This window comes from Fopius arisanus, unplaced genomic scaffold, assembly GCF_000806365.1.
Source record: "Fopius arisanus strain USDA-PBARC FA_bdor unplaced genomic scaffold, ASM80636v1 scaffold00020, whole genome shotgun sequence".
Taxonomy (NCBI): Eukaryota; Metazoa; Arthropoda; class Insecta; order Hymenoptera; family Braconidae; genus Fopius; species Fopius arisanus.
In genome coordinates, this window is record NW_011887759.1 from 247,141 (window position 1) to 261,646 (window position 14,506).

The following is a 14,506-nucleotide window of genomic DNA, read 5'->3' on the forward strand; positions in this document are numbered from 1 at the left end:
CTTTCAGTGAAACTTTCAGTGAATAACTCCTCGATTGTTATGTTCCCCTGATACTTTTACAAAAATTTTGAATTTTTCACTTGCAGTGAAAATGTCAGTGAATAGCTCCTCGATTGTCATGTTCTCCTGATACTTTTTCAAAAATTTCGAATTTTTCAATTGCAGTGAATACCTACCTAAAGAAAAAATTGGAATGATTAAAAAAAAAAATGAATGACGGCGGAATCGAACCCGGTCCGTCGGCGTGCTAGCCGAGCACGTTACCGCTAGGATAACGTATTATTATAAAAATAATTTTTTATTAGGAGTATATATTTTCAATAAGTTTCGTTTTCAAAAATGTTGAATTTTTCAATTTCACCGCATATCTTTTCGATTTTTAAATATTCAGTTTTTAAACGATATTTCGATTGATTAGCCATTTAAAAAAGATAAAATTGTAATTATTTTGAAAAAATAAAAAATGAATGACGGCGGGATCGAACCCTGGCCGTCGGCGTGGTAGGCAAGCACGCTGCCACCTAGACAACGCGCTCTATGCATAAATAAATTTTCATTACTAGTATATCTTCAATCTATTGAATAATTTTTTTCGTTTGAAAATTCACAAGATGTGGCTTGCCCCTTCCGCTCATTCTACAGTCGGTTAAATTTCAGTTAAACAAATAAAAAACAAAAATCATTCATACCGCAGAAAATAAAATTCACCCCGTCGAATTGATGGACACCCCAGCATTGCGTGTTGCGCCCTCCCTCTCTTGGGGTGCAGTACTACGATGCCACTGGGGTCACTCAAACCCCCAGAACTGAGCCTCTACATTAGTTAATCCTTTTTGAGTCAACCAATCGCAGAACGGCAGATGAAAATTTAAAATATTCAATCTCCGACAGGGGGCCAATTAATTCTTTAATATCATTTCACCGTGTTCTTTTTAATTGAAGGCAAGATAACTGGATAGGTAAATAACGATTGACATATTTTTTTAAAAACTGTTATTATTATTAATCGTAGTAATATGATTATTGACAATGACGCGGCTATGTGCACATTAAAACACCTTATTTTTTATCTTACAAGACCAGCTTTCTTGTACACTATTTACAGTCAACTAAATAATCTTAATCCATAGTATATATAATATTTATATAATATTTCTTGCTTCTTTGCTTTATGTCACTTGATTTATAATAAAACTATCTTGTAAAATGATTAAATTCATTAGTTCATCATTGTTACAGGTGTATTTTCTCTTCATCTATTCCTTTAAACTCTTAATTTATTATCGTCATTATTTCAATTTTCTCATTTTATATGCTTAAGAAAGAGAAAACAATTGTTCAGTTAAACAAATACATCTCACGCCTCATCACCATAAATCAGTTGATTACCTCAGGTTTTCTGTACAATATATAGGCTCTTAAAACTCTTCAATCTTATCACTGAGAATATTTATTTACAATTACGAGTGTAAGGGTAGTATTGATGGGGTTTAGAGGATTTATTTATTTTCTTCATTTTATTTAATTACTTTTTTTGTTTTAATGCTGAGTTCATAGTCTCATTGAGTTTGTAAAAAAACGACGAATGAACAATTGTCAACGGAAAATTTGTAGAAAGTTATTATTATAATATTTTTTTTTCATTAAAATTCGAGACAGGCGCTCGAGAGGGTTTACTAAAAATTCACTCCTCGTTATCCTAGATTTGTAAAGTTTTTGAGATTGCTTCGAATATATTTCGTGGGACAATCTTTGGTGTATCGATTACGCCTCAATAGTTATCCAAATATCTCGTTTTGTGAATTTTTTATGCATCAATCTCTATGAAACTATAGAAACAAGCCGATGGAAGATATGCTAATTTTTCTCAAGTCCATCTCGACTCCAATCCTTTAGTCATTCGATCTGTACTTGAGTCGTTCTGAGGACTCGGACAGAATGTCAGGGCTTCGTTCCTTCGGAAGATAAAAAAGATCGCACGGTTGCACAGCCGTTTTTGTGAAAAAAACGAAAAACTTAACATTGAGGATTAGTTCATTTTTTTTTTTCATATTTTTATCATTTTGTTCAATAGAAAGTAACGAAGAAGCATGTGAAAAATGTGAAAATATTGAACGTTATTTACACGTGTAAAATTCATTTAATTTATCTTCTTCCCTTAAAGTAGTGTGAAGACACGTCAGAATGACGCGAAGACATAACACCCTGGAATCCAGGGGTTTATCATCTCCTCGATCATTCGTAATAACTATCGTTATAATTTCCACATTGTCCGGATAATCATCTCCATGTTTCCTCACTCATTCATTTACAATCTATAAAAAAAAAACACTGGTAGATCAATGGCACGAACAGGTGGTTTCATTCACGTTCAGCCGTGAGTATTACGTACAGCATTGATAAATGAAAGGAGAAATACAAGAAACGTTTGACGTTAATCTTTTAAAATTGTTCAGACTGTGAATTAAGAAAATGTGCGCACTTAATTAGACCGCTGAAGGAGGGACATTAATAAATAACTTCCGCCAATGATTATGATACAACTGAGAAAATAAAAATGGAAAGAAAATGGAATTTCTAGCGCGACTAACGTAAAAGTTCTCTATGTTAAAAAAATATATGCTATGCTGTTCTGTTCTGATCGGTTTTAGCTGCAAATGTACAAAAAAATACAAGTGGCGAACAAAAAAAAAATAAACGAAATTGTTAAAAAAGGTCAACTTAACTTTAATGACTCGGCTAAAAGGACAATTTCATTACAAAAATTTCGATTTTTTTTCTTCTTCACTCGAGTTTACATTTTTCTTTTCATGGCCATCAGATATTCTTCGCTTTTGAGTTCCATGCTCTATTTTTTTTTAATGCTCGTTCAGAACGATCACTTTTTTTTTTCACAGTAAATTTTTTCGCTCACACACAGACATATTGTTCACTCTTGACTTTTCCTTTGATTAGTAGTCACTCTGATGTAAATCCATAATCTCGGGAAATATACTCTTAGTATTTGTTTATTAATTTTTTTCTATATCTAAGGGTTTTTCTTTAAATCACAATTCAACCAGTGATTTATCCAGAACGTGATTTCAATTGATCTTGTTTCTCAAATTTTGTACAGAGAGGAATTCCAATATTTCCCATGACAATAGGTCAAGGTATCAATCGTTATTGCTATCAAACAAATAAATTAGTATGTTGTTAAAAAAGATCTCGAACATCATGATTGCGCGTACAGAGCGTTTGACAATTTCACAATCAAAATTTTTAAATCATGCCAAGTGAAGTCGAAAGACTCGGAAAAAAATCCACTAGAAAAAAATAACCGAAGTATGCACAATGATTACAAAAACAATGATAAAAAATCACACCGAGTGATACCTCAACCTAAACTCATCACGAATTCCCCATGACTATATAAAAAAAAACATAATGTACATACAAAACTTTACGGTGAATTTGTCGGGGCACTTCGTGATCAATTCACTTTCCCCCTCAGATCATATACACATAGTATCAATAATTTACATTTTGAAAAAAAAAAAAAAAAACTAGAACCGAACAATGGAGAAAAAAAAAATAATCACAAACAAAGAAAAATAAAACTGAGCAAAGTTCGTTTCTCATTTAGTTTTCTCTTAAAAACGAGTCACTTTTGTGTATTGTGTTTGTGTACGTGTCCAACACTGAAACATTATTTATTATACATATATGAATATTATTATATATACATTACTCGGATATATATATAATATATACATATATATCTAAAAACTTCTTCTCTTTTGTTTATCTAATAATAGTAAATAAATCTAATAAGAGCCATTGATTACTGTATTTATACAATTATCATTAATTATCACCTAACTTGGCATCCTTGGGGTAGAGGCGCTGCAGCTGGACAACCCGGTGAATTGTGGCTCGCGGTCGTTGTCTGACTGATCAGTTTCATGTCGTCCTCACTGGAAGTCTTTTTATCCCCACTCTCCTGACACCTTGCATCCCCAGCATCTTTATCAGCATCCGTTGCAACCTGTTCAACGGTATCAGCCACACTATCACCTGCATCACCTGCATCAGTTGCCTGAGCACTGGTACCAGCTGGCGCTTGCAGCTCGTAACCCTGATTGCACCTCGTTAATTTTAACCTGATTGGTGTTACCTTGGCAGACCTAACATTACCAACCGATGTGCTAGAAGTGTTTTGATCAACCGGTTGTTTTTCACTTGCACTATTGTCTGATGGATAATTGGGATCGCTCTTCGACGTATCAGTCGTTCCAGAAGTTCCACCTCCCACTCGTCCCTCTGGATTATCAGGCTGACTGACACGTTCATTATCAGCACTGCCCGATGCCTCTTGAGTTTTGTGATGACCCTCAGTCCCTTTGCTCAGCCTTATGATGAGCTTCGTCGTTGATGTGCCACCCTCCAGTATCTGCACCCTACCCTCTTTACCCTTCTGCTTTTTCCTTCTCTTTCCATTCTTATCCTTCTTGCTCTTTTCCTGGGTCATCTCATCATCATCGAATCCAGCCATTATCATTCTCCTGAATTTCATGCTCTCTCTCTTTAACTCCTCAATACTCGGTTTTGATTGTATGTTACTGAGCCTCTTCTTGGGAGGCCTTATCTTACTCCTATCTTCTTGCACAGTGCCCATCTCCTGTCCCATGATGCCAATATTGCCTATTTTTATTTTGAGCTTCGGTGGTGCACTGTTTACAACACTCACCGGTGTTTTGGGCTGTCTGCCGCGACGTCGATCGGTATTGGTACCACCAATGGTTCTTCTACCCGATGTATCATCTTCAGGCGCCTCTGGGAAGCCACCACCTCGATCTTTCCTCCTCTTCTTCTCCGTGCTATTAGCGTCTACCACAGCCCTGTAATCCTCTCTAGTCGGGAATACAGCGACTGATTTAATCGCTTTAGGTACTGTAATCACGGGTCTATTGATCGGTGGAATGTTAATTGGTGCAGCCGCGATACTCCCAATGCCAGACTCCTCGGTGTTCATGTCTGCTTGAGAGCAGTACTGTCTCAGCAGCTCCTTCTTTCTCATTCTTCGAAGATTCGAGGTGCCCGATATGCCTGAGGCACTCGTTGCTGATGGCGTTATTATTGCTGGGGCTTGCTGAGCTAGTGGAGGCACTGATGATCCTGCTACGTAATTCGCGTCCAAGAATGGACCCTTGATCTTGACTTTCAACTGATTTCTCGAGTCAGATAATGACATTTTTATACCATCACTCACACTCGAAGACATATCCATGCTTGGATCACTGAAATTCGTTTTGGAGCTTGAGGCGTCTGGTTTCAGATGTAATGCATCAACGAGTTCATCTTCCATGTCTGGTAGGGCTGGATCTGCTGAGACACCTGAGAAGGAGCCGAGGATATGATTGGCGTAAGTTTGAGAATGAAGAGAGGAAGTCTGCCCCTCAGTCGTTGAGTTGTACGTTCTCATGTCGACGGGACCAGGTAGAAGAGGCATCACTGAATCCGTGAAGCCCTGGCTTGCACCACCAGTGACTTCTGCCATGCTGCTGTACTCAGAGACTGGTGGAGACTTCTTGTGAATAGTTGGACTCGATAACGACTGAATTCCCTCCTTGGAAATACTCGATTCACGTTTCTCACTGATATCCGTCGACTTCTTCCGCTCTCTCATTGTTTTCAGGTCAGCAATGTTGGTCTCGTTGGTCGAGTCCTCGTCAGAATCAAAATCGTAGACAGTTCCCACGAGTTTGTTCTGAATGGAGTCATCGCTGTGGATGGTATTGCTGAGACTCGGTAAAATAGTAACTGAGGCATTCTGACTGTTTCGCCCTCTTCCTCGACCCCTGCCCCTGCCACGTCCACGATAACCCTGTTGAGAGCCCTTAGGGGCTCGAGGCCGTCCCCTATTGGTGGCCGGAGGCTTGGCAGGCTCTTGTCTGGGGGATTTCCCAGGCGATTTACCCTGGAGAGAGCCAACTCTCGCTGACGTTCTCGTGGGTTTGGAGGGACTCTTCTTGCCAGGTTGACTGGCCTTTTGATCTGGCACCATTGGCTGAACATTCTCAACCACTGGCTCCGGTATTTGCTGGGCCTCGGGCATGTTGTTGGCAAAAGTAATGGGCAACACTGAGGAGGTGACCTGGGGCTGTATCGTCTCGGGTGTCGGCTGCTGCTGCTGCTGCTGTTGGTGTTCCTCCGCGGGCTCATGAATGGGAGGGGGTTGGGCAGGGGGTGGAGTAGGAATTTTCGGTGGTGATACCATGGCAGCAGTTAGAGCCATATTATGAGAGGACGAGGTAAAGGCTGCTGTGCAGGGAGAGGCCTGCATGTTGAGAGAGTCGTCCAGGGGTTTGGGAACATGAGGTAGTAAACTCTGGGGCGTCGGAAAGGGGGCACCGAACACCGGTGGGAACATTCCAGTGCCTGGAGAGGGATAGGGAAGTGGTGCTGCACACGACTGAGGTGGAAAGAGTGAGACTGGTCCCGTGTAGGCACTGGTGTCGGCGTAAGGATGGTAGGGAGCACCCTCCATCGAACCCGGGGGAAATGGCAAAGGCGCCATGTTCTTGTACGGTGGAATGGAGGCATGCTCCTCCGTGGAGGAGGCAGACGTTATCGATGAGGATGTGGATCTTCTCGAGGGTAACACCTGACTCTCTGCCCACCTCGTGTCTTGTCTGCTGTTGTTCATGTCGTTATAGGGAGAACTGCTTTGAGTGTAGTCTTGTCTAATATCAGACGATGCATCCTCCTTCTCCAGACCCCTGTCAATCTCACTATTCTGGTCGTCCTCAGTATTGGGCAATCCCATCAGATGTCTATTCACCATCTCCATGGGTATCATCTCCTCCTCTCCTGGTATTGGTAATGGCTCCAATGGCCTTGACTCTGGGTGTTGGTCCAAATGAGCTCGTACCATTCCGTGTCGCTGCTGGAGCAATTGGTATGGATCCTGCATGTTGAGATTTAATTGGGGATGCACCAGGGTATCAGTATTGTTTTCTGGCATAACCGAGGTAATATCATTGACAAATCCATGTGAGTATCTGTGGTTTTGGCTCTCCATTAATTGATTGAGATGCTGCACGTCATTGGGATTAAAGTTCTCCATGCTGGGAGGCACCCACCTTTCGTCCGCCTGCGCCCTATCCAATTTCGCCCGTTCAGCAATCGCCACTTTACCGGATGCCAGGTCCTCGCTCGGGTAGAGTGTGTAGGGCTCGGTGTTGTTTGGATAACACGTTTTTCGCCTTTCCTCGATTGAGTGATTTTTGTGGCTTTCTTCTGGGATTTGGGGGACCTCTCGAGGCTTCTGAGGGGGTTCTGGTGGTAATGCCACTTCCTGGGGCTTTGGCTCCTTCGAAGGGGTCTCTGATGGCTTCTTGGCGGGGGGTGGCTCGTCCCTTTTCACTTCCTCGGGTGCTGGGGGCTCCGAATCGAATTGACCGGTGTTTGATTTCTTGGAGAGCTCCATTCGGAGCTTCTCCACGAGGTGGAGGGTTTCTCTGGCGCTGTCCTCTTTAGTATCCTCCTTGAACCAGAGCTCATTGTTGAAGGAGAAGGTCAGAGGAGCCTGACGCTCCTCTGGATCCCTGGGTATACTGAAACCATCGTCGTTGATGTCATCATTGAGAATATCCTGATCAAAGTCGAATAGTTCAGAGACAATCGATTCTTTGCACTGTCCATGCTGAGGTGAAAATATGGAACGATTGATTGACTTTCGTCGCTTGAGGACCTCTTTCTCGAATTGAACATCTGGCATCTGTTTCTCGGGTAGTGTATGGGGCTTCTGGAACGTCTCCTGCTCCTTGTCGACGGCTGGATTCTCCATGACTATCGTGAGAATTCCACGGGACTCTGAATCACCCTTGTGATCCCGTTTTCTTCTCAGGACATCGACAAGATCATCCGTCTGTTCACTGTCGCAAGTATCAGGGACTTTTGGAGTTTCTTCACTGGTGTGGTTTTTACGTCCCTCCGGAGCGTGTGATCTCCTTTCCTCAAGCCTTGTGGATTTTTCCTTGTGAGTATCTTTGTGGATATCTTTATGGACATCCTTGTGGACATCTTTGTGGACATCTTTATGGGAATCCTTGTGAGTGTCCTTGTGAGGATCCTTATGAACCTCTTTGTGGGCATCCTTGTGGTCATCCTTGTGAACATCTTTGTGGCCCTCTTCACTCAGTTCTTTCTCGTGCCTCACCTCGGCCCCCTTTGCCTTGAAAAGTTTGTCGAGGTGCTCCCGTTTCTCCAGAAATTTGTCAAGACCCTTGGAGGACTTCTTAGGACTATCCCGTTCAGCCCGTCGCTGCTTCATTTCCTCCTCCAGAAGGAGCAAATGCATAGGACTCTTGTTGGAAATTTTCTTCGATTTCCTGTCATCCTTGGGCGTCTCGGGACGCTGTTTAGGAGTTCCCTCGGCTTTACTGGACTTCTCCACGTCAAGAGACACCTCATCGCTCTCCTTGGATCTCACCTCGATAATCTCCGGGAGTTCTTTCTCAATAACCTTTTCACTTATCCTCTTGTCATTTTTCTTGAGCGTAGATGCATTCTTTCCAGGTTTGTCGTCTTTCTGAGAGACTTCACTCGATTTTCGCTTTCTTGTCTCGCTGGATTTTCCCCTTGCTGTACCACTCGTACTGGACTGATCCTCCTCTTTACGATTTTTGGTGGTGGACTGGTGCTGCGACTGGGCTGACTTACTTGGTGATGTCTTTTTAGATGACTTGGTCCCAGATAAACCTCTCGACCCATCATTATCTCTAGACCCACCGAGCACACCCTGGTCAACACAACTTTGGGATTGCACTGATTTTTTATTAGCAACATCTGGCGCTCTCGTTGAGTCGTTTTTCTTAGCTGTAGGTGTTGATGACGATTGCCGCGACTGGTTTGAATCCTTGGTGACAGCTCTACCTGATTCTTTTCTCTCAGTAGGCGGCGGTGGAAACTCGAGTCCATGCCGCCCGTCGGAAGTTTTAAGCTTCTTATCAGGCAGCTTCTTGAGTTTCCGCCCAGCCCCTGTCCCCCGTTTATCAATCCCCTCCGCGGCATCGTCACTCATAACAGCTTTACCCGAACGTTTGGTCGTTATTTTGTTCTTCGATTGATTACTGGTATCACTCTCGGACGACGTTGACGAGCTCTGGGCTTTCTTCTTCGATGGTGACGTAGATCCAGCCCTGCTCTTGCCATCATCCGAATCACTGCTCGACTCTGATGAGCTGCTGCAGCTACTGCTGGAGCTTGAATCACTATTCGTACTGGAAGACGCTTTCTCTGGTAATTTTTTCTTGAGAGCTTCCTCTTTCCTCGTCGACTCGTCCCTCTTGATGTCTTTCTTAGGCTTCGCCTCGGGAGACTCCTTCTTGGACTTTACCTCAGTCTGCCTGTCTGCTTCGGCCTCTGCTGGAGGTGCTTTGGTACCCAGACCACTCTTGATGTGCTCAGCCGCTTTTTTCGCCGCCTGTCTCTGTGGTACGTACGCCAGTATCTCACTGCCATCACCGAACTCCTTATCGAAGTCGTAGATGTCATTGTTTTTCGAGTCCTTCGAGGTCTTCCCCTCCTTGTGCTTCCTCGAGGGTTTATCCTTCGGCTTCGCAGCTTTGACTTCGTCAGGCGGTGATTTGATGGACTCGGGTTGTTCCTGAAGTGTCTCCTTCTTTCCCTGCGACCTCTGCATTATCTCTGAGGCCTTCTTGGCGGCTTGTCTCTGGGGGACGATCAACGCTGACGGAATATACTCCTTCTCCTTCTTCTTTGATTTAACATTCTCCTTATTGCTCGCCTCCCCATCCTTCTGATCCTTGCTGAAACTCTTCATCGAGTTCTTAGCACCGTCAGCAGCTGAAAATTGTTTGACCGCTGCTTTGGAGATGAAGGGGGCGGACTGGGTTGCATGCTCCTGGGAATCTGAGTCAGTTGTGTATATGGCAGAAGCGGCAGAAGGTCCGACCCTCGTGCTCGTATTGAGTGGCAACAATTCATCACTGTCACTCCCCGAACCACTGCCAAGCTCCTTCTCCATGTGCTGGAGTGTTCTCGATCTAGTCCCCGTGCTATCCTGCTTATCACTCTCACTGCTTCCAGCTGGTCTCGGTCTGTCCGGTGCACTAGTCTTCTTCTGCTTTCTCCTACCAATGGTTTTTGTTGGTTTCCTCGGGGTTATCGCAGTGGTATTTGCCTCCTCCTCTGTACTCGAATCAGTTTCCAACTTCATTTTAGCTTTACTACTGGTTTTACTGGTAGACTTGACAGTTGGTTTAGCAGTATCTGTCTCACTACTGCTAAATGACGATAAATCACTAGTATACAGACCTTTTCTCCTGACAGTTCCATTGAAATACAATTTCTTGTTGGACGCACCATTGAAATCCGTCTGTACATTCTTCTTATCATCACCCGATACCGGTGTTGGTGACTTCTTACCCTCTATCCTGGCAATAATGGTGTCAAAGTCGCGAGTGTGATCCTCACCATCGGGATGTGAGTATAAACGATCGTAAATCGATGGACCGTGATTGGCCTCGGCCACAGCAGCTGCAACAGCTTGCGGCAACTGTGGCCCAGACAAAACAAGTACCTGTTTATGAAATGTCTGTTCACGCAATCGTAGAAACGTCCTGCATAATTTCTCACGCCTATTAACCATATAACAAAGATTCCTAACTCGTTCAAGATCCTGTCGTAGTTGGACAAAGGTACGCATCTTCTCGAGATCAGCGGCCTGTCCCTGTGCCCTTGCACCACCACCTGAGAGTTCGCCACATCGAGGTGCAAGGAGAGGTTTATTATGACCAGCTCGTCTCTTGAGTTTCCAGTAATTGTAGATGTAAACAATACCATCAGGATCAACGTCCAACTGCTGGGACGTGATGTCCTTGAGATTAACGTGCTTATCAAATTCAGCCTCGATTTCCTGGAGTTTAGCTGCCCTCGCCTGATTTTTCTCCTCGGATGTCATGTCCTTGCGCTTTCGCCGCCTCGACTCACCCTCCTCCTCCTCAGAACCCGCCTTATCACCTGCCCCACCACCACCAACCCCAACCTTATCCTTAGTATTTGTTCTACTGTGTTTTTGACAGTACGATCTCAACTTCACCCCGTCATCGGCCATCTCATCCTCGATAATAGCCTTCATCTCCAAACCGTACTTAAATGCACATGTTACGTGATAAGCTGTTTTACAAGTTTTTATACTGCACTGTATGCAAGCACCAACTCTTTCACGACACAGTACGCATATGAGTGCCCATCTACTCTGTGGAATACTGGATATTTTAGTTATTGGCTCCATACGTTCCACACAACCAATACTGACTTCTGGTATCCACAGGGCACAAGATACGTGGGCCCACTTTTGTCCACTACGCGTGCACTTCATTGCACCACCTTTATTTGGGCACAGTACACAGTCAGGGCGCTGGCTTAGAGAGCAAGTGCGGCACAACCACGAGCCCTCGGGTATTGCCGTTATACCGTAGCATGCCTGATGCACGCAGATATTGCAACAGTCGCAGAATACCATTTCATTACCCTCCTCCGAGTCCGGTGATCTGCACACGTCGCATATTACGTTCTCGTCGTACTCGATACCGAGGCCCTCTTCGTTTTTCACTATTGTTTGGATCCGCTCCCAACAACGAACCTCCAGCTCCTCGATAACACGCTCCAGCTGGGGCTCCGTGATCGATGGTTGACCAGCCTGAAGCACATTGTTGTCAATTAGCAATTTTTCATTCTCCTGTCATAGCTTTCGAATTAATGGAAATTTCCATTAATTCGAAAACTATCAATTTTAGGAGAAAGCATGAAAGAACTTTATTCCTCCGAAATTCAATCACCTACAAAAATGTCATTCAGTGTTTTCATTTTAAATTCATAGTTTTCAAGGTAAATTGAAATTTGATGTGGATGTCCGGTTATCAAGTTTAGTTGTAATAGTAATAGAATTTCATTGATTAAGGAAATATCGTTGGATTGGATTATGTCGGATTCTCCAGTTTATGGGAGGGAAGAGTGTCGTTGATTTACCTGAGCTCTCTCGCCGTTGAGTACTTCGAGCCATGCAATATCAGTATCATCGAGATCATAAGCGCACGCCTTCTCAGCTCGAGTCGGTGTTGTACTGAGGTGATGGTCGTCAGAGCTGAAGTAATCGTCTCGTGATATCCTTATGAATTTTTTAGGCCTGTGACAAGTGAAAATTCGGGGTTATTGGCGCCATTCCAGGGGCACGAGGGAAAATATGGTAAAATGCTGTAAGTCAGAATTTAATGTCTCGTTAATTGCAGATTAATCTTGACTGTGGATTTTAGGAGAAAATGTCAAAGGATCTTTTTCATTAGGAATTTCATCAGCTACAAAAAAATCCTGTGATGTCTCCACTCCAAATCGATAGCTGTCGAGATAAATCCATAATTTATGAAAATTGTACGTTTGACTTATTTCACTTCACTCTGATGGAACGATTTATCGTGGAAAGATTAACTCTTGTGGGCAATTCGTGGAGATAATTAAAGGGGAATTCAAATCGATTTGGTGATAACGTATGATTTTTCTCTGTACTTGCACACTTACTATTTTCCCTAGCAACATTAAACTATAATAAGGAGGAAAGTAGGTCATTTGGATCATAAATTATTGATTGATTATCTATTTATCTTCGGATTAGCAATATTAGACGAAAATGCTGACAACCAATTTCCGAAGGTTCGCGAATTATTAATCGAAATCGTCTCAACCCAAAATGCTCTAATCAAACTTTCTGTGGGATTGAAATGGTATCGAGGATAGGGAAATATATAATTTCAGTGTTTAACTCAAAAATATCTTCGTAGCATTGTCTCGTGGAAGAGTCTTTTGATTTGAAAGAACTTCATGCGTCCACGAATGTTTGGACAAAGAATGAGAAAAATACTCACAATTTAAAGTCGCCATGGATCTTATTGAGAGGTGATGTTTGAGTGACAGTGACCATGGGCTCAGGTAATGAGTCCGGATTAACTGGTACCTGTACCCCCCTCTCCCATTCCTGCTTCCACTGATCAGTAATAACCCAGTATTCATTAGGACTGAGTGGCTCACTGTCTGGCAGTTTCATGGCGCTTATAAGATCCTTTCGAAACAACTCAGCTGGTGCTTCAGCTGCTGAGCGATTATATATACTGGATATTTTGATATCACTGAGGGGTCTTGGTGTCCATGATGCACCACCGCTAGCACCATTACCACCAGCTGTTGCACCCTGACTCGACGACGCCATCGTTTCCTCCTCCTCGGACGGTCCCAGGGCAGAAGAGCCAGCTGATGCTCCCGTTGCCGTTGGGCCCAGTCTACATTTGCGCCTTTTAATTGCCCCCGGGCAAGTCGCCAAGTCATTATCGTTTTTGTTTATTCGTTTTCCTCGTTGTGCCATCACTACCTTTACGACTTTATCTAGAGGCACATGTAGGTGAACTTGTAGTACCCTGTGAATCAAGGTGAGCATTCAATGGACCCATCGGCATCCAGTAATTAAGAATTATCATATTTATATTGTTACTTACTACATAGCTGTCCATATATTTGTTTAGTAATTCCGTCAGTGAATTCCCCTCAGAACTGCAACAAATTTGATAATTCATACAATTTCCGTTGTGCATCACACCGTCTTGCTGTTATTGTTGATAATCCACTGATGAAAACCAATAATTTATCCACATTTAGGTAAATTTTCACTTTTCACAAGCAAACAATTAACGGCACAAGTACCTTCCAATAACAAATGCAACATAAATCCCCATATTGACGTTTTACTGACTGAACTCAACGTTTTGACATCAATATTGCTGGATTACAACCCGTGGAACATTGGTAATAAGTGTAAAACACAAAATAATCACCATTGACTGATAATAATCGATCAGCATCATCTGTAGTTGCAATCGCCGTGTTACCAGCGGCCACACGATTTATCAATGATTATAAACGTCAAAAACGTATCAACAAATCCTCGATTAACGTTTTAAACGTATAAATAACGTTAATAATGCCTTGTATTCTTCATTCGATAACTTGATATTTGGTTTTTGGGGGGGCCGCCTCAGCTGTGGAATTGAAAAGTAAAAAAGAGGTTATAAAAAAAACGTACGTCTCAATGAAAATAAAGATTGAAATACGTCAAATACGTAAACTGATAATTGTCAAAGCCCCTCAATTACAATATAATGGCAAAATAATATCCCCCAAATGCGTTAATAAGATGAAAAAATTCACAGGAGGTTTGCTACCCATCCTTAAAGATCATGTAAACATTTCATATTGTCGTTATACTCCAAAACACCTCAATACCATTGTTATATTAATACAACAGCACTCACATCACAATCACGTTTAACGATGATTTAATTTGTTAACATAAATAAACATCGTTTATGCGATTATTATAACGAATAAAACGATGGAGATGTGTCGTTCTAAGCACGAACAAAATGCCTCACGGCTCCATTACGCTGCCTGT

The 14,506-nt window shown here is 42.7% G+C and overlaps 1 protein-coding gene across 2 annotated transcripts; it reads right to left on the minus strand.

Annotated features, from left to right (window-relative positions):
* Positions 1-2,703: 2,703 nt before the first annotated feature.
* rno (rhinoceros) lies at positions 2,704-14,505 on the minus strand. Of its 2 annotated transcripts, none has more exons than XM_011301022.1 (6): positions 14,367-14,505; positions 13,890-14,093; positions 13,554-13,608; positions 12,930-13,475; positions 12,040-12,196; positions 2,704-11,710 (listed from the first exon to the last, which is right to left on the minus strand). In XM_011301022.1, the coding sequence occupies exons 4-6, from the start codon at positions 13,421-13,423 to the stop codon at positions 3,854-3,856; spliced, it is 8,508 nt and encodes a 2,835-aa protein (XP_011299324.1). In that variant the 5' UTR covers positions 13,424-13,475; positions 13,554-13,608; positions 13,890-14,093; positions 14,367-14,505; the 3' UTR covers positions 2,704-3,853. The 2 variants fall into 2 exon arrangements, with proteins under 2 accessions (XP_011299324.1, XP_011299325.1); XM_011301023.1 differs by having other exon boundaries at positions 14,338-14,505.
* Position 14,506: the final 1 nt, after the last annotated feature.